Below are 20351 nucleotides of genomic sequence, written 5' to 3' on the forward strand. Positions count from 1 at the left end.
TGTTGTGGTCTAACAGAGTTTCAATCTCTTCTTCTTTTTCTCCCTCTTGTTGTTTTTTTTTTTCTCATGCGTCCGTGAAGGCGAGCGAGAAGGTTTGTTCAGCTTCTGCTTCATCGCCGTACGAGAGAAGCTCCTCCACCAATCACACACCGAGCTGTGGGCGTTTACTGATAGGCAAACTTCGCATAAATTCTCTAAACTCGGTTCGCTCTGCGTTCATCTATCTCTCTAGCCGTCTGTCTGTCTGTCTGCCTGGCTGCCTGTCTCTCTCTCTGTCTGTCTGTCTATCTGTTCATCCTTCATCTTTCCATTTCTAAAGTGACAATTTTTTTTCTCTTTCGTTCAAATTCTGTATCCTGATTGGTCACAGCAGCTCTGCCCAATCACTATAACCAATCGTTATTGTTTCTATAGCAACGTACATCAGACGCTTCAAATTAAGACATTCCCTGTGTAAGTCTCCATTGTCAGATTATTTTAAGGTTTCCCTGTAACACATGACAAATGACAGACAAAGTTAAAATCACACTCATTATCATAGTCATTATTTAATATAATTAAGTTTGGCAAATTGCTGTGGCGTCAGGGGAATTAAACAGCAGGATGTGATTGGTGGTTTCTTACTGTGTGTCTCACGGTATGTGTGTGTTATCTATTTATCTCTCTCTCTCTCATGTAACCGTGTGTTTGTGTGTGTGTGTTGTGCGCAGATGGGTCGAGACATGCAGCAGTATCAGAGCCAGGCCAAACAGCTGTTTCGGAAGCTTAATGAACAGAGTCCAACACGCTGCACCCTGGAGGCTGGATCCATGACCTTTCAGTGAGTAACACAAACTCACACACACACACACACACACACACACACACACACACACACACACACACACACACACACAGACAGACACACAGACAGACACACAGACAGACACACAGACACAAACATCTTTTCTTGCAGCTTCATCTCAACAATTAAACGTCTCCCAGATATGCATGCTCCGTCCTTACTTCCTGTTCTGTATCGTTTCATTAATGATGTCATACCGTGAGTCTAATCAAACTCGATCTGATCCGTTTGTCCGTTTCCTCTACAGTTACCTGATAGAGAAAGGGGTGTGTTACTTGGTGCTCTGCGAGGCCGCGTTCTCCAAAAAGCTCGCCTTCGCATACTTGGAGGATCTCCATGCCGAGTTCCATGAGCAGTACGGGAAGAAGGTTCACACCGTGTCCAGACCGTACTCCTTCATCGAGTTTGGTAAGACAGAACCGTTTATAGATTTGTATATAACTTTACATGATGATGTGAGTAACAACGAAGACCCTTCGCGTTCCCGCAGACACGTACATCCAGAAAACCAAGAAGTCGTACATCGACAGCAGAGCTCGCAGGAACCTGGGCAGCATCAACACCGAGCTGCAGGACGTCCAGAGGATCATGGTGGCCAACATCGAGGAGGTGCTGCAGCGAGGAGAGGCGCTGTCTGGTAAAAACTATAATCAGAATAGATAACTAACTAACTAACTAACAAACAGACAAACTGGAAAACAGACAAAAAAATAACTGACAAACGACCCAGACCCAAACCAACAAACAAACCGATAAACAATCCAGAAAACAAACAAACAAACAAACAAAGAAAAACAAACAACAGCATTTCGAAAACAAACAAATTTGGAAACAGACAAAAAACTGGAAACCAAGTTGGAAAACAAACAAAAAAGAAAAAACTAATATAAACAATCCAGCAAACAAACCAACCTACCAGAAAACAGACAAAAACTGTAAAACAAATTAAAAAAAATAATAAAAACTGTAAAACAAATTAACCTACCAGAAAACAAACAAACAAACTGGAAACGTAATAAACCTGAAACAATACTGACTTTTAGTCTCTGAGGCTTTATTCCTTGTTACAACAAGCTGCGATTACGGTTTGATGAGTCTAACGTTAGGAGCGCAAAGCCAGCGGGTTTTGTTCCATTTGTTTGTTTTTGTTCGAATTGTTCTTGACTAACACGACCTTCTACTCTTCCACACCTCCAGCTTTGGATTCGAAAGCCAGTAACCTGTCCAGCTTGTCCAAGAAATACCGCAGCGACGCCAAATACCTGAACACGCGCTCCACCTACGCCAAGCTGGCCGCCGGCGGCGTCTTCTTCATCATGCTCATCGTTTACGTCCGCTTCTGGTGGCTGTGAGGACGAGGACAAGGATTAGGAGGAAGGAGAGGAGAGGAGGAGGAGGAGGAGGAGACGTGACGGAGGCTTAGAAATGACTCGAGTGTCGCTCTTCCTTTCCTCAGAGACTGATGGTTCCGGCACTTTCTGTCCCGTCGCAGCTCACAGACTGAGTTCTGATTCATTGATTGTTATTCATATGTTGTATGTTTTATTAACTGTTGCAGAAGCATGAGTGGAAGAGTGTGTGTGCGTGTGTGTGGAGAAGGCGATGTGAATAACATTAAGGACACGGGAGCTTTACCAGAGGAAAGAGCATGAAGAGCGCCACCAAGTGGACAATTTGCCTTATATCATAATTTCATCAGAAAGACAAGAAGGTCGCTTCAGTGCTTGTTCGCTCGCTCGCTTGCTCACTCACTCATTCACTCACTCACACACTCAATCATTTACTCACTCATTCGCCCTCCTTATGGACGGGTTGCAGATCCCCCCCTCCCCCACCACCCTCCGTCCCCAGGTTTACAGGCCAGGTGTTGAGCAGTGAAGTACGCCTCTGTGAAAACCACCACAGTAACGAAGAAACAAAAGGAGGAAGAAAGACTCTGGTGTACTTTCAGTTAATGATGAAGCAGTTCAGTGTCTGATGCCTGTAGTTTCAGTGTTTATTCTAATAAACACCTGACGTTTCCTTTGAGTTTCTGTTCTAAATTTATTTCCAGCCGTGACGACTCTTAACAATAAACAATATCGAAATATATAAAGAAACTAAGCATGCACTGTAATTTTCTTTATAATTTTTTTATTAAGAAATATTCCTAAAGCTACAGTATTGCTATGTCTGTATCACTCCAAGTAAAGATGTATTTAGTTTTGTTTAAAAAAAGTATTTGTTTAGGTTTTAGCTTAACAGCTGTTTGTGGATACAGAAAAAAATATGATGAGATGATTAAAATTACAAAGACAAGAAGTTTCTGATATCGAATGACTGAAGTTCACATCACATTAACTGAACAGGATGATGCGGTGCACTATGAGCTGTTATGTTAAATTTATCAGCACTCTGGTTATAGAATTTATTTTCATAAAATTTTAGAAAAGACAAATACATGATCTCATTGGTTTTCAATACACTTAGTTTGTCTGTTAACAAGCTTTCGTATTCCCTCATTAAGAAATGTTTTAGTCTGAGCTGCGAGCCACAAGTGCATCGCTGTCTTCACTTATTCATCAGAAGTGACTTCGTCCTTGTTGGGCTGCTTTTAGGGGACCACACAGGTGAAAGAGCTGTGATGGGCCGAGAACACGACTATAGGGGGGAAGGACGCTTTAACACCTCAGAGTGTCGACAGTGTGAGTGGACGCGCAGCGAGATCACAACGGCCTCTGTGTTTAATACAAAATTTAGGCTTCAGCTCTTCAATAAGCGTCTCACTGACGCTTCCTGACAATGTTCCAATACTTCCGGCCCTTGAGAATCCCAGAGAACTGTAAGCGTTGATGAATTTTCCAGCTGATGGTTGACTTTTGAACTTTTTTTCCTGTCAGCGATTGATGATGTGTTCGTTCCAGACTCTGTCGTTTACTCTCAGACTCGTAGTGATGAATCCGTGTCTCGTCTCCAGTAATGATTCTCTTTAAAAAATAAAAAATAAACTTTCACCGTCCTTACAGTATCGCTCCACATTTTGTTTGCAGACATCCAAACGCCTCTATTTATGCTCTTTCCTGAGTTGTTTTAGCACCAGCTACACAAAAAAATTAAAATAATCACTTCACGCTGCTCATTTCATAGTGCTGATACGACAGTGCGGCCAACAATGGTTTTTAAGACTTTTTATTTTCTTCCAACAAGAAAAGTGTACATATGATTGAATAATACTGTATTTAATTTACTTCATTGTATAAGCTTATACTTTATTTCCAGTGTAAGTGGTGTAGGCGTGAAAGTTTTGGAATCAGGATCGGATTGGAATACCTTAAGTACATCCATCTAGCCTTACTTTATTTTATTTTATTTTTTAGTATATGTTTTCCTTACATTATACAAATGTTTATTCAATAATATACAATAGAAAGGAAATTTAGTCCAAACATGTGGTCAGGTAAGAGTCTTCTGTCCTTCTGCAACTTTTGGGATTTGAGCCATCACCATCCGGTCTGTAGCATTTAGCCGAAGACTATTAACAATACAACATATGTCACATGTCTGACTTTACTTGTAAGAAATAGATCCACAGCCTTAATAATATCAATAATAATAATAATAATAAAAAGGGGCAGTTTTTTTTAAACATGCCATATCACTTTATCTTCACCAGGGGGCGCCATAATAAGAAAAATACACTGCCTGGACAAAAAGAAAAAATAAATAAATAAATGACCATTTCAGAAGGATCAAGCTAAGAGATCTTTATAGACCGGAACTGAGTTAAGAACTTTTCAACACATCATCAAAACCTGGAGGGGCAGCGCTGAAGCGTCGACTTTGTGGGGAAAAAATTTGGTCAGAAAAAGAAATCATGAATTGAGATCACTTAAACTCTTTGTAAATATCTAGTATACATAGTGCACTTGTGTTTAATATAACCCAAATGGATATACAGTATAATGAAGCATAGCACACATCATTAAAATGGCTATCTATCGCATCTATACAGTATATATAAATGTGTATACATGATGTAAGCTTCTTTTTTTTTATTTAAGTAGAGTGTCAAAGCCAAAGTGTTCCTTGTGTGGTGAGGTTACATGAATAAAATGGCCAGCACTAGTTGGTGTGTTAGCCTCATAATCACACAACTTATGTAGATACAGAGAAAAGAAAAGAGAACTGAAAACCAAATGGGATCTTCAGTGCACTATGTAGGGTGTAGGCATCACCATTTCCTTTATATTATACACTTAAGCAGTAGGGATACTGTATAAATCACAAATGCTTCTCTATTGAATATCCTGTCAGCTACATAAGCATCTTCTGTTTCATATCCAGTGTAGTGCGCTGACAGAGTGAAAAGGGAACTGAACCATAAACGCCTCCTTACTTCACATGGGTGTAGAAAGCATTATTTTATATACTGTAGAGTCCACTTGTACGGATATACAGGGGGACAACACGGAAAGTGGATTTTATTGAATATACGTCTGGACATCTGTCCATCCGTCCATCCATCTAGGAACGTCTGGAGTCCAACTAGGGACGGTGGTGACGCCAATTAGCCTAATCTGCATGTCTTTGGAGGATACGAGGAGAACATGATCTGAAAGATAAACAGTGCCTTATTAGATATATAGTGCACTACATAGTGTCTAAGTACAGTGTCTAACCCAGCAAGATGGGTTAAATATTCACCCCAAATGCTGGGTCATATTCACCATAATGCTGGGTTAATTCTACCACATGAATTTGTCAAATGTTCTACCCAGATGTTGGTTCATTTTAATTGGAATGTTTTACAGTAAATCTGTAAAAAAAAAAAACTACTCATGTCTATTAAACAGTTAAATTACTTTGAAATACTGGTCTATTACAAAAAAACCATGCATATATGCAATAAACAACATCCTATTAAATGTTCATAGAAAAAAAATATATTTTTCAAAAGCACAAGGACAGATAATCAACAGCGACATCATTACTATACTCTATTATAGAGTAGCAGAATGGAGTAATAACACAAATTGGCTGAGGCAGCTTCTACAGAGCAGGATCTCTCTGTGACATTAGATATCATTTCTGCAGAACAAAACTATCCAGGCCTGGTCTCATTGTAACATACAAACATTATGACTTCTCAGGTAGGCCTCGCTATTTCACCGAAATATTACACATAAATACAATAAACAGTTAACCACTAAACTAACTAACTGTTTACTGGGTAAAACCCAGTAAACAGTGGATAAGATACATGAAACATGTAAAGGATCAAGTCGTCTAGTCTCTACTTGCAAGCAAGTATTGCTATATGTATAAATTTCACAGATGTTGACTCAATTCCTCCCATTTTATAGACCACTTTCTGGAAAAAATTCCCATGCAGGAGCACACTGCTTTGGATAGTTAATGTCAAAAATATAAAAAGCCTTGATCAACCACTCATCAACCGCCCCAAGTAGTGTGCATTGCTCCAGAGCCTGTCCCACCAGAATGACGAATGCCTGAGCGCAGCGCTGGTCCTTATCGCCCAACGTCAGGATGTAGGGGTACGGCCTTGACACTTCAGAACCAACATGGTGGAAGTACTCCAAAGAAAGAAATTAAAGAAAATAAAAATTTTGAACATTGGCTTTTAGAATAAATCTCCTAAATATTATTATTATTGTTTTTGTTTATGTCAGACTAGTTGATCTTGTGGTCTGCATTGATTTAAAGCTAATTGCATTGTCATAGCTGGTGTCATACTGGCACATTACAATCACCCACATATTAATACTTCCATTTCGTAGTTATCTGTACAGCTGTGGTCCTTTTTTCCTGTAGTTGGCGCGTTGACTGATAGTTAATTTAGTTAGATAGAGTCACAAGCAACTTTGGTTAAAGAGGGCTACCTGGTTAGCTTACATGCAGCTGGTTACTGGTGACATATTAGCATACGTCTTAAGGGGGAAAGGTGTAAAATATTGTTATAACTCGGGGGGAAACGCGGGCGAATTTTGACCGCGGAGTAAATTACTAGCTAGTGAAAAACGGGAGGGTTAGCAGGTATTCATATTTGTGAGAAGGTCAGTGTTTTGTAACCCCCAGAATTTTATTGTCTCAAGCAGTGAGATTAATAAAGTTCTAATGTTAATGTGGTTGCTAATGCTAGCAACCTAACTAAATGCCTGCATCATGCTAGCACTACAATTAACAGTTTAGCGTTCATTCATCACTTCAACATCTTCGTCACCCTGCAAACATTCTACAAAGAAAGCTAAAAAGCTCAGACACCTTAGCCGTTTCTTTCATACTCAGGTGGGGTTTTTTGGCTAACTAGCAGCAATTGGCCAACCAAACTTTAACCCAGCAGCTGGGTTACACAAAAAGTACCCAATTCTCTGTAAATAACCGAGAAAAATGACCCAACAGGGGCAACCCAGCATTTGGGTAAAAAAAATAACCCAGCATTTTTTAGTGCATATGTATGTGTGGCGGAAGTAAAAATACACTAAATAATAAAGGTTACACACTTGAATATGTCACTGGATCGTCTTTTAATTCGTCCGCAGCCGTGGTATCCTTTCAATTAGCTTATGCAACATCACAACATTTATTTTAGACCAGAGTCGCATTAATTTCCTGTTCAAGATCTGGTATTGATGATGGGAGAGTCAGTCTGCGTAAAGTCAGTCTGCGTAAAGTCTTCTCCAGCACATCCCAAAGATTCTCAATGGCGTTAAGGTCTGGACTCTGTGGTGTCCAATCCAAGTGGGAAAATGGTGTCTAATGCCTCCTGAACCACTCTTTCACATCTGTGAGTCTGATAAATCCTGGCATCATTATCTTGGAATATGAAGGAAAGAAAAAAAAAACATCCACTGATGGAAAAACCTGGTACATTCGGGTTGTGACCCCATTTTTAGGGCACATAATTTTTTTGAAAGTAGACCTGACCAAGAGAAGTAACCCCAGATCATAACACTGCCTCTACAGGATTGTACGGTATCTACTAGGCATGATGGGAGAATCACTTCATTTACCTTTATTCTTACCCTGATGCGCTTGGAATTTGTGGAACAGCGTGGCAATGGTTTGCTTCTTATCTAGAAGATAGGTCATATGAGGTAACATGGAGGGGATCTACATCTGCCCCACGTAAACTCTCTACTGGTGTCCCGCAGGGCTCAGTACTTGGTCCTTTCTGTTCTCCCGCTATACCCGGTCTCTTGGTAAGGTCATATCATCGCATGGATTTTTATACCATTGTTATGCGATGACACCCAACTTACTCTCTCCTTTCCTCCCCCGACACTCAGGTTTCCACGCGGATCTCAGCATGTCTGGCAGACATCTCATCCTGCTTCAGCTCATCAGCTGAAGCTCAATCTCAGTAAAACCGAACTGTTGTTTATCCCTTGTGACTCATCCCCATGTCAAGACCTTGTGATATCCCTGGACAACAACCAAATCACTCCTTAAACCACCGCCCGCAATCTTGGGGTAACCGTGGACAATCATCTGTCATTTTCCCCACACATTGCTAACCTTACTCGCACTTGTAGATTTCTTCTTTACAATATCAGAAGAATTCGCCTATTTCTTTCTTCACAGGCTACTCAGGTGCTTGTTCAGTCCCCTGTTATTTCAAGACTGGACTACTGCAACTCACTCCTGGCAGGCCTGCCTCTGTCCACGATTCGTCCTCTGCAACTGATCCAGAATGCAGCAGCACGTCTCGTTTTTAACCTTCCCAAGTTCTCCCACACCACACCACTCCTCCGCTTCCTGCACTGGCCTCCTGTAGCTGCCCGCATCAAATTCAAAACACTGATGCTTACCTACAAAGCTAAAAATGGCCCACCACCCACTAACCTCTCTGCTCTGATCACACCACGCACTGCACCACGTTCCCTCCGGTCCTCCAGCACTGCTCGCCTCATCCCACCATCTCTCAGGGATCGAGGGCGGCATTCATCCAGGCTCTTTTCTATTCTGGCACCTAGGTGGTGGAATGAACTTCCTCTAGATGTCCGTACAGCTGAGACTTTGGCCATCTTTAAACGACTACAGTACTTGGACTAACACCCGCCCCCCCCCAAAAAAAACCTCTTCCCAGTTGTGTTGGACCAATGTCACTTAGTTATTAACCCAGTGTAAGTATGTATTCAATGATGTAAACTTTAAAGCACTTTTTGTAAGTCGCTCTGGATAAGAGCGTCTGCCAAATGCCTAAATGTAAATGTTAATGCTCTGGAATATGGTAAATTTGGACTCATCAGGTCACATGACCTTTTTAAATTGCTCCAAAGTCCAATCTTTATACTCTTTAGCAAATTAAAGCCTTTTTACTTTGATGATTGTCACTAACAAGTGGTTTTCTTAAGCCTACACAGCTGTTTTGTCCCAATCCCTCGAGTTCTCTTTGCGTGTCAAATCCTTTTAGTTTCTCTATTTAACATAGATGTGTGTTCTACTTTTATTTATTTATTTATTTATTACGATTTGACTTTACTAAGCCTTTCCCATTACGCTCATTCTGGATGTTTTTCCAACCTCATTTCCACCTCAAATGATGATGCTTCACCACTATCTTTTCCAGTTTTAATAATGTGTTTTACAGATCTAAAAAATCTCCTTAGTTGTTGTCTTTGCCTGACGCAGGACAATAATTTGACCCTTATGAAACAGGGTAACATCTTTGCCACACCCACAGGATATATCTTCTGACATGGTTTCCTAAGAAATGAGAAGCTGCTTATTGCATCAGTTAGGGTTGAATAACTTGTTTTAGCTAAACTGTACTAATCGCTGCAGTAATTATCTAATAGAAGGTGCTTGACTATTTGCTTAGTTAAATCCAGGTGTATTGTCTGGGCAGTGTGTAGTGTGCTCTTAATGGAGAGGTAATTAAATCCTTAACTAGCTCTCAACTGGGGATATTATCAAGTACCTAAGGTTTAGAAGAGACTTTTATATGCTATGTGAGTGTAGTGCAATTATATAATGAGAATGATTATATTATGCAATACCTAGGTGCTACCTAGGTTTTATGCCCTATGTGACCCATGTTTCACATACTGTATAGAGATTACATCTGAAGGCGTCACGGAACCCCTACACAGTACTGTAGAATACAATACTACACTACATGGTGCATTACAGCAATCACGTCCTACATACCATAATGTAAAAACAGGGGAGTTTAATATTACCAAATGCCTGCCTTTTAGACATATTGCACTATGTAGAGTGTATGACACATTATGTCATGTCTTGTGTAGAGTGCTTGTAGGAAGTCTCTCAAAATAAGCTTCCTATTGGGTATACTGTATATATTTATATTGTAGCGTTTTTACGCCGGGAAGAATGCTGGAGAGACGAGTGAGCTTATTTGCTACCCAATGCAATGGCTGGGAGTACTTTATTAAGCACACAGCATGTAAGGCATGAGCAGCACCTTCACTCAGGAGCCTACATCCAATTCAGCACTAGCTTGAACTGGAGCACATTTCACACGTCACACACCCCCTCAAACACAACAGGGCCTAAGCCACTAACCAGAACACCTTTCCCCAACATGGTGAACACACACCGACATCCCCGCAAGGCATGCTGGTCGTCAGCCGCCGCCCCGCCCACGCCACACTGCCCCCACCCGAGCTGTGACCGTCCCTGGTCACCATGACGGACTTTGTATTGGAGGCATGGGAAACAGTGGAGCCGGTGTCCACGAGCGCCCGCAGTAAGACGCCGTCCGGCACACAGTCGATGTAAAGCCCCGCGGGGCTCCCCAACCGTCCACCCGGCGCTAGGTTAGCGGCTGCTGGTGTACGCTGTCCCTCAGGCCTGAGAACGTTGAAGCGGTAGTCCGGCTGTCCCTCAGGCCTGAGAACGTTGCAGTGGTAGTACGGCGGTCCCTGGCCTCGGCGTCGTCGCGGAATCTCGGAAGCGGTGTCGAGGCCTAGCCGCGACGGGTAGCCCTGTTCCCGGCTAGGTTCACCTACCAAGCGCCACTGAGCTGCGGGCGGTCGCTCGGCTCTTTCGCCGTGATGTGCCGCCATTATGGGCTCAGCGCGCTCGACCTCGCGCAGCGCCTCCTTACGGTCACCCGCGCCGTCGCCTCGCCGCGAAACGTCGGAGAGCTGCTCGTTGCCTAGCCGCGACGGGTAGCCCTGTCCCCGGCTAGGTTCACGAACCGAGCGCCACTGAGCCGCGGGCGGTCGCTCGGCTCTTCCGCCGCGATGTGCCGCCGATATGAGCTCAGCGCGCTCGACCTCGCGCAGCGCCTCCTTGCGGTCACCCGCGCCGTCGCCTCGCCGCGAAACGTCGGAGAGCTGCTCGTTGCCTAGCCGCGTACATTTTGATTTGGAAAACAAGCAAGTCTTGCTTTACGAGCACCGAGTATCATGTATCTATTAAGGCTACTACTGCTAAGTTGAGAGGGCTGAAGCCACATGACACTGTGTCCTCACACTCGGAGGACAGTGCTATCTGCTCTTTTTGCTTGCGTGAGCTCACAGACGACCCTGATTGGCTGTAGAGCTGTGATTAATGTGGGAGCAGAAGGTACCCCTCATCCTTCCCCTCTGAGAGAGCTCGGTCAATCAGCTCTCTCTAGACCTCCGGCTACGAGAGGTTACAGCATCACCCGGGAACCGAACCAGCAATCTCCGGATGATAGGGCGAGCACTTTACCACTGCGCCACTCAGAGGCTCTCTTTACCACCTTTAGTGTGTGTGTTTGTGCACGGTCTCAAACTACGTGTATGCACACACATAAGGACAGACCCAAACACACACACACAGCGCCTGCGCGCATAAATGAAAACACTTATCTGTCGGGATTTATTATACTTTATACTTTTTTTAAAGGTAAAGTGCAGGTTAATTTGTTTTATTTTTACCTTATATTTTGTATAAATTTTTTTTCTGTATTTATTTTTTTGGGGTGTGGAACGAATAATTTGACTTTTCATTATTTCTTATCGGAAAAATCAATTTGGTTTACAAGTGTTTTGAAATACGAGCCTGTTTCCGGAATGAATAATGCTTGTAATCCAAGGTTCTACTGTATTATGTCTAGGAGCTCCATACTGCACTCAGAGAAGACTATATTGTTAGTTACAGTCACTATGTCTGTAGTGTAGGGCACTTTACATACAGTATAAAAAATGAAGAGAGCATGTCCCTTAAGGACACGGTGTAGATGCTGCATACTTGCACTTTACTGGGTGTAAGTGTACAAAGTGCACAGGAGACATTGTTCTTCATTGTTTGCAGCACGGCTATAGAGGAAGAATTGAACTAGATGTGTAAGTGCACTATAAAGAGTATGACAGTCATCAGATCGTGCTCAAGACCGGCTGTTACATCGTTCACACTCTTTTTATTCGGGTATCTTGTGTAGTGAAAAACGGGTGCCGTCCGTCCCTTTAACCTCAGTGCTTCTTGTTAAAAAGAAGAGAGAAGAAGAGAAGGAGCTGTGTAGCTGATTCGAGAGAAGTTCTTTACCTTGTTTCGCAGGAAGTGGGTGCTGAGAAAAAAAGAGAAGCAACATGTCGAGCTTTAACCGCAGGGCACAGGCCAAACTTTTCACCCCTCTAGTTTCGGCTTGCTGAACGGGAAGTGCTAGAGAAAATGAAAATGGCAGAGACACCAGCTCTGTCTGTGCATTCAATCTGTCCCAGTGTGTGTGTGTGTGTGTGAGATGGATGCAGTGCGTTTTCAATAATAATACTAATAAAAATGTCTGTAGTTCTCACTAATGAAAAAATATAATATTTAACCAAATCCCTTTAACCATCCATGATCAATGTAAACATTGTTTGTTTTTGTTTGTTTGTTTGAAACATACTAGTGTTGTTTATTATGTATGGGTGTCTTTTATTATTCAGAACAGCTCTACATACATATTACATAACACAGTGCAGATCTTACAAGGAGATAAGAGGAATAGGAAGAGGACGTGAAACAAACCAACAAGACGAGGCTACAGACAGACAGCAGCACTTTTTTTTTCTTTAACCCTGTGACTCTCATGTAAAGCAAATTGAATATTACAGAAATAACTCGGCTCAGCATGAACTCATCCGCCATGAATTTTCTCCGTTATAAATGCTGTTGATCAAACAGGCTGCCTTTTTAAACATGTGTTTGCTTCTTTAGTTCGGTTACATGCTTTTGTAGAAATGGTAGCGTATATCACTTAATAATGTTCTATAAATATCTGACTTAAACCACATTCATATCAAACTGTGTGATCTGACAGGTTTTCACACAACTCAATGAGGTCAAGGATACTGTATGCCACTGTAAAACTATTCTCTGAGATGTTCTATAAGCAGACGCTCATTAAAATAGCTGACTTGGACACACACATATGCATAAATCATTAAATAAATCAACACAAGAATGATTTTTCTAATCTCAGTGGATATCATTCTGTCCTCAAGTCCCCCCGCATTGCAAAGAGTAATACCTGAAAGTTTACTTATGACATTATGGAAATCATGTGAAGCGAGTATGCAAAGATGTTTTCGGTGAGATGAACTGGCCTTACTCGTTAGCTACGTTATCACTGTAGAATCAGTGCAGCACTAAAGAAGTAAATGTCACACATCAGACATGTGCTGACTGAAAATAATCATATGAATCAAGTATGAGAAAGAGAAATAACAAGAGTTTTAGAACAGATGCAGAATAAGATTTAAACTAACGTAAAATAAGAATCAATTAGAGTGAGATTCAGGATAAGAATCAGGTTCAAAATAAGAATCAGATTTAGAATAGAGTGCGTTACAGTTAAATTCAGACTAAGAATCAGATTCAGAATCAGTTAGAATCAAACACAGAGTATGAATCAGTTAGAGTCAGATTCAGAATAAGATTCAATTAGAGTGAGATTCAGGATAAGAATCAAATTAAGAATAAGACTCAGAGTCAGAATAAGAATCTGTTAGAGTCATATTCAGAATAGGACTCAGTCAGAATAAAAGTCAATTAGAGTCAGGTTTAGAATAAGAGTCAGAGTCAGAATAAGAATCAGTTAGAGTCAGATTCAGAATAAGACTCAAAGTCAGAATAAGAATCAGTTAGAGTCAGGTTCAGAATAAGACAGATTAGGGTCAGATTCAGAATAAGACTCAGAGTCAGAATAAGAATCAGTTAGAGTCAGATTCAGAATAAGACTTAGAGTCAGAATAAGAATCAGTTAGAGTCAGATTCAGAATAAGACAGATTAGAGTCAGATTCAGAATAAGACTCAGAGTCAGAATAAGAATCAGTTAGAGTCAGATTCAGAATAAGACTTAGAGTCAGAATAAGAATCTGTTAGAGTCAGATTTAGAATAAGACTCAGAGTCAGAATAAGAATCAGTTAGACTCAGATTCAGAATAAGAATAAGAATCAGTTAGAGTCAGATTCAGAATAAGACTCAGAGTCAGAATAAGAATCAGTTAGAGTCTTTTAAAGTAGAATCTTTAAAGGTACAGTGGTGTTCAAAATAATAGCAGTGTGTTAAAAAAAGCTCTTCTTCAAATTCTATTCTGAATCACAACATGAAGAAAAATGTGCTAAATGTATTATTAGTTTAATGTAAGTGAAGAAAAACTAATTTTAGCCTGTTCAAAAAAATAGCAGTGTCATCACTCATCTTTATGAAGTGATGAATTTACCAGTTAAACAAAAATGCTTGAAGTTTAATCTTTCTTGTGCATCTTTGAACTAATATTTAGTTGTATAACCATGCTTTCTGAGAACTGCTTCACATCTGTGACAATTGTACTACATGCAACAATTCCTCAGCATTTCTTGGTTTTGCCTCAGAAACAGCATTTTTATTGTCAGCCCACAAGTTTTCTATTGGATTAGGGTCTGGGGATTGGGCTGGCCACTTCATAACCTTAATCTTGTTGGTCTGGAACCAAGATGCTGCTTGCTTAAGGTGTGTTTGGGGTCGTTGTCTTGTTAAAACACCCATTTCAAGGGCTTCTTTGGCATAAGGCAACGTGACCTCTTTAAGTATTCTGATGTACTCAAATTGATCCATGATCCCTGAAATGTGATAAATAGGCCCAACACCATAGTACGAGAAGCCTCCCCATATCGTGATGCTTGTGCCTCCATGCTTCACTGTCTTCACAGTGTACAGTGGCTTAAGTTCAGTGTTTGGGGGCCTGACAAACTGTCTGTGGCCTCTAGACCCAAAAAGGGCAATCTTGCTTTCATCAGTCCACAAAATATCGCACCATTTCTCTTTAGGTCAGTCAATGTGTTCTTTAGCGAACTGTAACTTCTTCAGCACATGTCTTTTTTATTAACAATGGGACTTTGCGGGGGCTTCTTGCTGATAGTCTTCTAATAGTACCAGTACTCACAGGTAACTTTAGATGTTCTTCGACCATGCTGGAACTGATCATTGGCTGAGTCTTTGCCAATTTTGTTATTCTTCGATCTATTCGAATGGTAGTTTTCCATTTTCTTCCACATCTTTCTGGTTTTGGTCTCAATTTTTAAGCATTTGATATTATTTTAGAAGCCTATCGTTTTCTGCACTTCTTTGTGTGTTTTCCCATCTCTAATCAACTTTTGAATCAAAGTACGCTGTTCTTCTGAACAGTGTCTGAAACGACGCGTTTTACTCTGATTTTCAGAGGGAAATGCACAGGACAACCTTTTCTGCATTTGTCCTTAAATAAGGGGAACTTGTTTAACACCTGTTTTTTACAGAATAATTTACCTCTCTAATTGAACTCCACACTGCTATTTTTTTGAACAGACTAATATTTGTTTTTCTTCACTTATATTAAACTAATAATACATTTAGCAGATTTTTCTTTATTTTTTGATCCAGAATAGAATGTGCAGGTGGTCCAATGCATTTATGTGATTTAAATTAAGTGTTATAATACGAATATGGAGCTTTACTCACTTTTTTCATCACACTGCTATTATTTCGAACACCACTGTACATTAAACATGGCACTTTTAGGAGAATTTCCCTTTAGGGAGTGTTTAAGCAAGCTAACAAACTGGTGAAGACCTGGGTGAATGTATATGACGTATGTCTGATTCCATTCTCTATAAATTGATGTATATTAATAAGTAAAGAAAATATTTAAAAAATCCTGTCTTGTCATCTAGAGACTGGGCCGTTGTCGTGTTCTGAGTCGAGTTTACAGAAAAGTGATTAAAAATAAGACAAATCTGCACTTTCCTAAACGGAACTGAAGAATAACAGGATGTGCAGCTTCTCTCTGCAAAACATACTGAAGATCATTTTCTCTCTCTCTCTCTCTATTTCTTTCTAAACGTGCATAAAGACAGTTTAGCTGTATGTTAAATGACTAACAGCTTTGTCTGTCTGTCTGTCTGTCTGTCTCTCTCTCTCTCTTTCTCTGTGTGTTTTTTGATTATATACATCATATATTTATTTATTTATTTTTTAAAAGGTTTTATTCATACACGCCCATCGCTCTGGAATAGGGAGAGTATTATTCTGAATCTGCACTCACCAGACCACATGACCGTTTTTCATCCTTCCAAAGTCCAATCTTTAAGCTCCCTAGAAAGTCTTTCATTCTGATGAGTCTCACGAGTGGTTTTCTTAGCAACACACAGCTGTTTAGTCCTAATTCTGAATGTTCTCATCACACTGCGTGCGAATAGAAATGCTCTTACTTTCACTCTTAAACATAGCTACAGGCTTAATGTCCTTTTTTGTACTATGCAACTTCACCAAGTGTTTAAGTGATCACCAATTACGATCATTCATGTTATTTTTACCACCCCACTTCTTGCATTGGTCAGTTATTATTCAGGTTTCAGTAACTCTATAAATCTTTTTACTAGTTTTCTTGGCCTGATTCAGGACAATAATTTGACCCTTTAGAAACGTGACTGTTCTTTCAGTGTAAATATCCATGTTATGTTAGTGCACGCACATCATGAAAAGTTGAACTAGAGTATTTCCACAAGTTCTCATTTTATTTATTTCCGTCCGTCTCTCTGAGTCTCTCTTTCTCTGTCGCTTTTTCATTCAGTTTCCATGCCAACAGCGAGTGTGTGATAGTCATGTGATATTGAAGTTTAATGGATTAAAATACTTTGTGTGATCATGGCACAAGCAGAGCATGAACTTATTACTCATAATGCATAAACTTTTAATCTTCTTTTGGAGACCAAAACATGCTCATGATTTTTGCTGAATGATATGCGAACAGTATACAGGATGTTTAGCATTCCATAAAAGTAAAATATTTGCCTGGGGTCTTAGACCCAAATAAATTGAAATAGTTTTCTATAAATAAAACCTCAAATCTTACAAAATAAAAAAAACTAACTGGAAAAACAGCCTTCCTTAAACTGTTTTAACTGTTCAAATGTGTTACTGCAGCTAAGAGTCACATCACCGTGCTGTGCTTAAAGTCTTCTGTAAATATCAATCTTTTTTTTTTACCGCCTTTATTCACCAGAAATTTCATCACAAGTCCCGGTTTGACTTGAACAGCTCTTGTGAAATATTATATTTAAGTGAGGAAGAAAATAAGAAAATATTAAAAAGGTTGTATAAATCATTACTTTACAAGCATATAGTGCTATATAATCTAATTTATTATTTTATTGTTCTTGGATCAAAGGAATAACTTTAAACAGACACTTCCTCCTATTAGTATAAAGTCATGATGAAATGAATTAGTATTACATTCCTATGGTTTTGTTCACCATGTCCTACAAAGCATGAACGAAAGACAATTATAAAAAAAAAAAACCTTAACTCTAAATAAAAGGAAAAAAACAACAACAACTCCAAATCAATCATTAAGGTTTTTTTTTTTTTACTGCTTTTTACCTGTTCCTGTGAACGTCACCTCATCCCATTTTTATTACTTTACTTTTCCCAGAAATTAAAGATGCCGGGGGTTCCTCTTTGACCTCTCGTTCATATTGACACTTCTCCTCTCTCCATCTCTTTCTCTCTTCATCTCTGCCTCCTGTTCCCTCTCTCTCACGCTCCCTCCATCCAGGAGCCGAGGCCTGAGCAGCTGGAACGCCGTGGACGAGGGTCATAAAAGTGATGGGTGAAAGAGGAAGTTCAGAGGGAGCTCGTGAGTTATTGCCCCTTAATACACATACACACATACACACACACACACACACACACATATATATGGGGCATGGGAAGAGACGCGGTTCTCACCCGTTTGCCCTTGTCTGTGGACAAACAGACAGACAAACAGACAGACAGACAGACAGACAGACAGACAGAAAGACAGACAGACAGAAAGACAGACAGACAGACAGGGTTCATGAACTCTTGTTCATGAAGTTTCAAATGATCAGACATCAGAGGTGAAAAAAAAAATGAAAACATATATTTTAAATGGAATTGTATTATTTTGTTATGTGATTATTTTTACATTTGACATAACATAGTTTAAAAATAATAAATAAATTACAGAAGAATATTTGCATGCCTTTAAAGCAATGTATTACATGTATACAAGTAAGTATTACATGACAGATGAAGTTATGTTATGTTACGTTTGGAAATAGTGAATGGTTTTGTACATAATACTGTAGACATGATAAACTTATATATATATATAACAACACTTATACTAAAGATAATATGCATAAGACTTTTTCAGTGTACTGTACATCAGGGTGACTTTGAATTGTTGACCCCAAAACAATGTTGCAAATATAACCTCAAAACAACAGAGTTTCAACACACACGCACACACACACATACACACACACACACACACACTCAGTTGGGACATTTTCTACTTGTATTTCACTTTATCTATTCTGTACCTACTGCTTATATTCACTGCATGTCCATGTTACATAATTTGTTATGTATATATATATATATATATATATTACAGTATTTTCATTCATTTCTACTTTTTATTTGCATTTTTTTTATTCTACTTTCTTATAGTTAAGCTATTTATTTCATGTTTCTTTACTTATTTCTTGTTATTTGTTTTTAAAATTTATCCTGAAGTGCTCCTTCAAAACACCCCAAAGTGGCTCAATAATATTTAGATCTTGTGACTGTGCAGGTGATGGGAGATGTTTAACTTCACTTTCATGTTTATCAAACCACTCTGTCACCAGTCTTGCTGTGTGTATCGGTGCATTATTATCTTGATACACAGAACCACCTTCAGGATACGATGTTTGAACTATTGGGTGCACATGGTCCTCCAGGATGGTTCGGTAGTCCTTGGCAGTGACACGCCCATTTTACACAAGTATTGGGCCCAGGAAATGCCATGATATTGCAGCCCAAACCATCACTGATTTATCTCCATGCTTCACTCTGGGCATGCAACAGTCTGGGTGGTACGCTTCTTTGGGGGCTTCTCCACACCCTTAACTCTCCCAGATGTGGGAAAGACAGTGAAGGTGGACTCATCAGAGAACAATGCATGTTTCACATTTTCCACAGCCCAAGATTTTCGCTGCTGGCACCATTGAAACCGAGGTTTGGCTATAGCAGCCCGGCCATGTACTGTACCCTGTCGAGCTCCCGACGAACAGTTTTGGTGGAAACAGGAGAGTTGAGGTGCACATTTAATTCTGCAGTGAGTTGGGCAGCTGTGGTTTTATGTTTTTGGGATATAATCCGGGTTAGCACGCGGACATCCCTTTCAGACAGCCTCCTCTTGCGTCCACAGTTACTCCTGTTGGATGTGGTTCGTCCTTCCTTGTGGTATGCTGACGTTGCCCTGGATACCGTGGCTCTTGATACATATATTTCCACTTCTGGTAGAAGCTAAACTGCATTTTGTTGCTGAGTCCCTGTACTATTGCAATGACAATAAAGTTCTATCCCCTTTCTTTCCATTTCCTTCTTGATTTAAAGCTTTCTTAAAATGCTGTTGTGTTTTTTTTTTTTTTTTTTTACTTGAATGAGTTTTGTTGGACAGTTTTGCATTTGTTAGCAGACTAGCATTCAATGCTAGCTCCCAACACACACACATACACTCACACACACACTCTCACTGAACACACTCAGCACTTCGTACACAGGAGGGTCACTTGCTCGGACGGTGTGGTTGTTGTTGTTGATCACTGTGGGAGTGATTTTGTCGTGTGTATGCATGTGCTCATCATGCGAATGTGTGTTCGAGGTGTGTATTTTTAGCGTAGCCACGGTGTGATGTCGCAGTGCTGGTGGAGCGAGGAGCAGGCCGAGGTGTGAATACCAGCCGTAGCTATCTTTTGGCTGCCTGTGGTGTTATAGTACACCAATTAACCCCCGGAGGTGGGAGAGGGCAGGCACACACACACAGCGCACACACACATGCAGTGTGTTTCAATGGCGTTATCGTTGCTAAGAGGTGTGAAATGACTAAACACACTCGCCACATTACCTCAGTTTTTATGCTCTCCTGCTATTTTTCTCTTCCTCCACCCAATTTTAAGTCTTTCTTTGAGTCACACACACACACACACACACACACACACGAGAGCAAATGTACTGTGTGTGTGTGTGTGTGTGTGTGTGAGGCTGTGGACCGT

The 20351-nt window shown here is 40.3% G+C and overlaps 1 protein-coding gene across 1 annotated transcript in view; it reads left to right on the forward strand.

Moving 5' to 3' along the window:
• The window catches only part of sec22bb (SEC22 homolog B, vesicle trafficking protein b), a 4640-nt gene extending 1768 nt beyond the window's left edge, over window positions 1–2872 (forward strand). Inside the window, exons 2-5 of the mRNA XM_053503250.1 lie at window positions 711–820; window positions 1092–1252; window positions 1335–1481; window positions 2042–2872. Coding sequence (XP_053359225.1) covers window positions 711–820; window positions 1092–1252; window positions 1335–1481; window positions 2042–2196 — 573 coding nt within the window. The 3' untranslated portion in view covers window positions 2197–2872. The remainder of the gene's footprint in view (window positions 1–710; window positions 821–1091; window positions 1253–1334; window positions 1482–2041) is intronic.
• The last annotated feature ends 17479 nt before the right edge of the window (window positions 2873–20351 follow it).

The sequence above is a fragment of the Clarias gariepinus genome, chromosome 9 (assembly GCF_024256425.1).
Source record: "Clarias gariepinus isolate MV-2021 ecotype Netherlands chromosome 9, CGAR_prim_01v2, whole genome shotgun sequence".
Classification (NCBI taxonomy): Eukaryota; Metazoa; Chordata; class Actinopteri; order Siluriformes; family Clariidae; genus Clarias; species Clarias gariepinus.